Source organism: Augochlora pura, chromosome 5 (genome assembly GCF_028453695.1).
Source record: "Augochlora pura isolate Apur16 chromosome 5, APUR_v2.2.1, whole genome shotgun sequence".
Lineage (NCBI taxonomy): Eukaryota > Metazoa > Arthropoda > Insecta > Hymenoptera > Halictidae > Augochlora > Augochlora pura.
Genome location: NC_135776.1, coordinates 5,588,105 through 5,594,745, shown reverse-complemented (window position 1 = coordinate 5,594,745; position 6,641 = coordinate 5,588,105). Strand labels below are relative to the sequence as shown.

At 33.2% G+C, this 6,641-nt stretch overlaps 2 protein-coding genes across 5 annotated transcripts; one reads left to right on the top strand and one right to left on the bottom strand.

Moving 5' to 3' along the window:
* Window positions 1–118: 118 nt before the first annotated feature.
* Window positions 119–2,197, bottom strand: Kpc2 (Kip1 ubiquitination-promoting complex subunit 2). 3 transcript variants are annotated; one of them, XM_078181813.1, is made up of 7 exons: window positions 2,094–2,197; window positions 1,803–1,946; window positions 1,539–1,732; window positions 1,013–1,436; window positions 639–915; window positions 443–581; window positions 119–368 (listed from the first exon to the last, which is right to left on the bottom strand). In XM_078181813.1, exons 2-7 carry the CDS (start codon window positions 1,859–1,861, stop codon window positions 232–234), a joined length of 1,230 nt encoding a protein of 409 aa, XP_078037939.1. In that variant the 5' UTR covers window positions 1,862–1,946; window positions 2,094–2,197; the 3' UTR covers window positions 119–231. The 3 variants fall into 3 exon arrangements, with proteins under 3 accessions (XP_078037939.1, XP_078037940.1, XP_078037938.1); XM_078181814.1 differs by having other exon boundaries at window positions 1,013–1,218; window positions 1,276–1,436; window positions 1,803–2,158; XM_078181812.1 differs by having other exon boundaries at window positions 1,803–2,158.
* LOC144470541 (uncharacterized) lies at window positions 2,195–4,300 on the top strand. Of its 2 annotated transcripts, none has more exons than XM_078181817.1 (5): window positions 2,195–2,444; window positions 2,528–2,743; window positions 2,822–3,032; window positions 3,741–3,821; window positions 3,917–4,300. In XM_078181817.1, the coding sequence occupies exons 2-5, from the start codon at window positions 2,588–2,590 to the stop codon at window positions 4,114–4,116; spliced, it is 648 nt and encodes a 215-aa protein (XP_078037943.1). In that variant the 5' UTR covers window positions 2,195–2,444; window positions 2,528–2,587; the 3' UTR covers window positions 4,117–4,300. The 2 variants fall into 2 exon arrangements, with proteins under 2 accessions (XP_078037943.1, XP_078037942.1); XM_078181816.1 differs by having other exon boundaries at window positions 3,705–3,821; window positions 3,917–4,287.
* Window positions 4,301–6,641: the final 2,341 nt, after the last annotated feature.

The following is a 6,641-nucleotide window of genomic DNA, read 5'->3' as shown; positions in this document are numbered from 1 at the left end:
ATGGATTAGGAGCCGTAGCAAACCAAGTTGGTGGCACAGTTGCTCGAAATTGTTAATTGCTTATTTACGAATTGTATTAGGCTTTAAAATTTTTTAAAATAAATAACTCAACTTTAATGAGATATACGTCCTTTTATTAATACTTTTTACATTGCATAGTACTCAATGGAGTACAATAAATAATATATAATATAATAATTAGGTAATTTGTTTTTTAATTATTATTCAACATTATGCGCCTGTACATTTATTGACAAGTATGGTATACTTTACATACTTATATATTGTAAATATTTTTTCTAAAACTGGTAATACATCAACATCTAACATCCATATCGATGTTGTAGTTTCTATTATAGATAAAAATGCTGAAATCATGACGACTATTATATAGCTTCAGTAGATTGCATTATTTACTCATACCAAATATAATCAATCATACCTAATAACATTTTGGGATTTTTAAGACTTAGCTGAATGTGTGGGTTGTTTATGATTTCCTCATAGACTGGACTATCAGGATTACAGCCTTCATACAAGTCGCGTAAACTAAATGAATGATCCCCAAGTAGCCATTCACACTGAAGAATGAAATATAAAAAATACACTTGATTAATCATTATTGTTTTATTACTTACAGCATTGTACACGTTGTTCCCAGTCATCTTCAGAGCATTAGTAGCATCCTTCCTTTCAAATCCCATTTCCATTAAGGTTATTAATGCTTTTGTATCAGCTTCAATAGTGATCTTCTTAAAAAGGTAAAAGCTCTTCAACAGGAATTCAACAATGTTTATTATATTCCCATCCTCTTCTAAATTTCCTATTCTTTGCAGATCTAAATAATCCTCGTCGCCATCAAACTCTGGTTCCACGTCACCCAACCAAGTCAATGCCTCTACTTCACTAGTTGCTCTAGAACAAATGTATAAGGTATAAATTATAAAAAGTATATTTGTAATAAATAGTGGTAAAATTTACAATATCATGTACTTCAAAGAGATGTTCATACCTTGATAAACGTAATACCTTTACGCTTGTTTCATAGGAGTAGCCAATTTCCATGAGAGACTTCAAAATATGTTTATCTACGGGTGGATTGCAGGTTTCCTTTAATTTCTCCTTCAAAATGTTGTAAGTTTTTTGTGCTTCTGGACTGTACATTAACATTTTTGCAGATGTCCGTGCTAATGACACTATAATTTGCTTTATTTCATTCTGAAACGATAAAAGGGGGGCAATTCCCACCTGTTGCCAAACATCCCACACACTTACATTCAAAATACAGTTAATAGGTTGAATGTAACGAGGTAAATTGGGTGCAGGTAAGTCATTGGTTGCTTGTAATATTGCTTCTTCATTTGGTCCTTCCATACCTCTGCCAGTTACAGGTACTACCGGACATGCTGGTCGTATTTTTGTTAATAACAACGTATCTATATCACAGAATTGCTTTACGTTATTATTTTTACAAAGTAGTCACTCTCATTCTGTGATGTACTAAATGAAAGCAGAATATTATTGCACTGATATTTTACCATTATCATTAACTTGCTCATCATTGACATTATTCCCATCTACAAGTTTTTGAAACTTAGATGAATGTATTAAACGAAATTGTGATGGTACTTTTGTTTTGTCACTGCCATACAACTGCTTCATTGCTAGCGTTTTAATTCTCTCAATAGTAAAGCTTGGTTTTACAGTAACATTTGCAACATTTCCTTCGGGACTGAAAGGTAATAAAATAATCGTTTATCAATAGCATATAGTTTATCTTTATTATAATTCAAATATTATACCTTACAACATTTATTATACAATTTTTTGATGATGACGTAAATGCCATAAATATTTCCATATTAATTTAAATTATTAAAATCAATAAAACCAAATATTCCAAATTTTTTTATTGATGATAAACTTTGTTTGTTATACTATTTTCCCTAAAAATCACAGTACATAAATAATTTATAATTTTTGGTTATTACTACATGTAATTTCACATAACAAGCAGGTAAACAATAAACATCAGAAAACAGCTGATTCGCTTTTGTATAGATATAGGTAGTCACGATGATTCCTATAATTACCACGAGAGGGATGATTAGTTTTTTTACCAAATTTCAGTCTACCAAAGATAAATTAAAAAGTATTCAATAGTGCAGCGGTTAGTGCTAGGTCTGTTAGGTATGTGCTTCGTATGTTAATCCGGTTATAAACCTGTAATCTATAATGTATCATCCTTTTCTTGAATCGTCAGTTTAAATCGACCGCCATGTAGCTACAATACCAGAGTCCTCTATCTGTCAGTTGTGGTACATAATGTAAATAAATACTGCCTTATCTCAGGTTGATTGTACAACCTAAAATCAGCACTGTCATTGATTTTCTTTTTTAAATAACACTTTCAAAACATGTAATTAGAAGAAGAAAATAAAGTTGTGAGTACAAACATAAAATTATTATATATTTATTGACAGTAATCACAATGTCTTATTATCACAATTATGGATGCATATTTCAGAATCTATATTGCATTAAGGACACATTCATTTGTCATATACTGCACTAAGCACATTAAGAAATGACTGAAAAATCTGGCTGCGGTGAATTGCAACAATTAGTCCAAGAAGAGGAATGTGAAGAGCCGTTAGGTCCTGGCGGTGAAGCAACTCCACCATCAACACCAGCCAGGTCGAAGAACCCAAATAAAAATGATACACATAGTTCTCATGTATCGGTATGATTTTTTATTTCATTGCTGTTTTACGTCAATTAGTAAATTTCCATGTTTTATCATCAAGCATCATTATTTTAGCAACAAGTATTATGGGAGAGTAATACACAGACTTCCCCTATTGTTAGTAAAGGAAGTTCTGGCCAAGCAACGAGTCAAGGATCTATGGTTTCTGGTAGAGCTGTAAATCTTTCAAATTATGGCAATCAGTCTCGTTTAAGCTATGTGAATGAGAAGGAAAAGCAGAGGTCAGCTAGACCAGAATCATCAAAATTGAATCGTCAACATAAGGGTAATTTTATTTGATATCAAATATAATTAATATTAATAATTCTCTACATGCATTTAGGATTAAACTTTAATAATATTGAAATACAAATCAAACTTGTTAAATAGAGATTTATCCACAGCTTAGCTAAATATGATCCAAGTTAAATATCTTATGAACAATTAATGACTTTAGATGGCTTCATAGTCTGGAAATAATAATATAAATAAATATAAAATTTTCATCAACAAGGTATTTTAGGGTCATACTGTTCAATGATTATGTTTTAGGAAATTTTTTATTTTATTTTAACACCTATGTCACCGTTTAAAACATTTCACTTTATTCTTTGAACATACTGCACAATAGTTTCCACTATTTTATTTCGTGGACATTTGTAGCATAGTCTTTTTATCAAAAACGGAGACCTAGATTACATAAAATAATAGTTAGACTCACTCTCAGATCTTTAGTTCTGGAATCAAATGAAAAAATGTCCGCCCACAATGGCCTAATTATATTCTATGATGTATAATTGGTCTCACCCTTTGAAAAACAGACTATAAAATATATATCACATTGTTTTTTATACTTTAAGTTACTTTAAGTTCACAAATATGTATTTATTGCGTTTATATGTTATCATTCATCTGGTTTTTAGTTGATTTTTTATTCTTTTGGCATTATAAAATAAAGGTGTGGCGCCGTGCAAACATCATTGCTTTTTATCAGAGGTTCCTGATGTGCGACGTATGGAGCAGGCATTGTTGCAACTTCTGGAAGATTTTCATAGCGGTAATTTGCGTGCATTTGGTACGTTGGGTCTGTATATAATTATGTGATGAAATAGTTCACATGTATTACATTGATAAAATCAGAGTCTTTATTCTGAATAAATATTCATTTAGGAAAAGACTGCAGTATGGAACAAATGACAGAAATACGAGAGCAGCAGGAACGATTAGCTAAATTACATTTCGAATTAGGCCAAAGACAGGACATCAGCGGTGAACCAGCGGGAAGTCGACACTCTGGTGCTAACATGCGTCATTTATTGCATCGTCTCCAGCAGCTCAGTATATGTATCGAAAAATTGCACAGTAAATAGTTACATAACAATTATTCATACATATGTAAGATATAAGTAATTATACGTTCATATTGTACGTATATAAGTTGTTACTGTAATATAAGTAATTACATTTTATTTTAAAATAAATGGAACCAGTCGCTTTGAAATATAATATTTAATGTAATAAGACTTATCATGAAATAAAATCTATTTTTGCATATAAATAATGCTAAAACTAAGTTACGTTAAATGCAATCAAAGTTCCGCTTACTGTATCGTCAATTCGTGTTTTCGTTACTTCTCTATTTGCAAGTTCGTAACTTGATATGTACGATAAACACAAGTTGAAAGACAGTTCTTGTAAGCATCATAATTTTAATTATTTTCCTACCATGGTTGCTCAGTCATGATAAGTCACTCACAAGTTCTCCTTGTTCATTATTTATGGGTACTCGCGTACAGAGATACAGCTAGATTGCAGATGTTTATGGAAACTAATATGATAAAAATGCAGACAGGTGTTTTTATTCTTCTTTTATATTTATTGACTTATTTAATAACATCTGCTGAAATCCAAGGACTTTTGCATTTAATATCAATTTAATTAATTAAAATTATTGCAAGAACAAAAGCATCTCTCTACTCTTACGAAGATATCTATGATCATCATCAGACTTTTGTTGTTTTAACATCGTGATTTCTGTTATTTGCAGAATCGTAATGATTTCCATCTTTGCGCTAAAGTCTATCAAATGTTCCTTGGCAAGAATGCGTCGATAACAGGTGCTTATCTGGATTGATTAATTTTATCTGTCTGAAAAATTATGTACCCCGCAAAGCGATTTTAACGACCAAATACATGACGTGTTGCAGTTTCATTCGAAACGAAATATTGCGGCCAAGTGATCCGGTGGTCGATTGCATCACGCAGTCTTGTGAGATGCGAATCAGATGAATCAGATTTGAAGTGGAGGATTACGACTCATTCTCGCCAGTAGCAAATCAAATTTGACCACGATACTGTTGCGGATAATCGTCAATTGACGTGGATTGAATTCGAGAAGGACGCTTTTAGAACGACGCGGTAGAACAATCGAGAGATAAGACGTGCGAACAACGACCTAGCAAATTGATAAAGAGACGCGGAAAAATGCCAATTTACGCATTTCGTTTATCTCATCAAGGTATTCCGGCGACGTTTCTTGCAAGTTTCTTGCATTGTTTTGTAGAAAAGCGCGTCACGAGAAAACGATCTTCGAAGTGCCGGATTCAAATTAACTTAAATTCTGCCACTTAAGAGTCAAATATTTTTAATCCTCGGACGGCGGGTTATTTTCGAAATTATACAATTGACAATGTTTATAACATTTTTCTGCTTTTCATTAGCCCTTCTGCTATTCCTAGAGTAACAGCCATTTATTTCATTTAATTGCCGCATATTGACTAATAAGGTGATGTCGAACATCGATTAGGTTTTTATATTCTTTATCGTATGTATCTTTAGATTGTCGATGAAAGCTGGATCAGAAATGGATGTACGATCATAAAGTGCAGAGGAGCAGACGATTGTCTAGCCGAAATTCGAAAATAGAACGGACCGGCCCAAGAAAATCAACCTTGAGACTCCCACGCTCGATCCCGTGACAAGTTCACCAAGAATAGCGTTCTCCAGCGACCGTTGCCTACCCACTTCCGTGATAATCGTGGATATTCTCAGACATTTGTCCAATCTTCCATCCGTATTTGTTGATCGTATCAACTGGTACAGGGAAACATTTTAAAGTAGTCCTGCAGGACGAATTTCAGAGAACTTTAAAATTTTTGATCTTGCGACACGTATATACGCGAGTCTTTTGATTATTGCATCAACAAAAATCCTGGCATTTGTCACCGAAACGAGTATATATTATAAAAGTACACGTGTCGAGTTGAAAGAATAATTTCTCTGTGACATAACTCGCGACAGGAAGCCGACAATATGGCGCGCGGTACAGACGTTCCAAAAAAGAAAGCCGATCCAAATTTCGCAAAGCTTTTATCACTTGTTTAACGGTCCACTTAAAACTGAATTGGACGATTTTGTTCGGAGATGTACTTTTGAAACATGCTTTAACGTAGATAATATTGTTTTGGATAATTTCATAACTTCATATCAGGCATTTTGATTACAAGTAAAATTCCTAAACTTATCTCGAGTACTCTGCAGCGATTGAAAACGTCTTATTATAAAAAGACGAGAGCCGGTGAGTTGAGATTGTAGGTGCACGCGTTTATCAAAACACGGATGAAGATCTACGTCTAGACAAGCGATTCCGCAAGTCTCATACGGGGTTGTTGGCGATCGTAGTTTTATATACAAATTGGTATCTCTCCCTGAATCTTACATGTCGATAGATAAACATAAAAAAAATACAAATCATCTATTTATATATAAAACTTCTCTGTTTCCGTAACTTTCTCGTATCAAACGTCATCGGGATGGTCTCGTTCCGAGACTTTCTGGAATTTACCTGCAGAATAAAGCGGTTGTTTGTCACAGCGTTTCATTGAGTGCCTCGCCG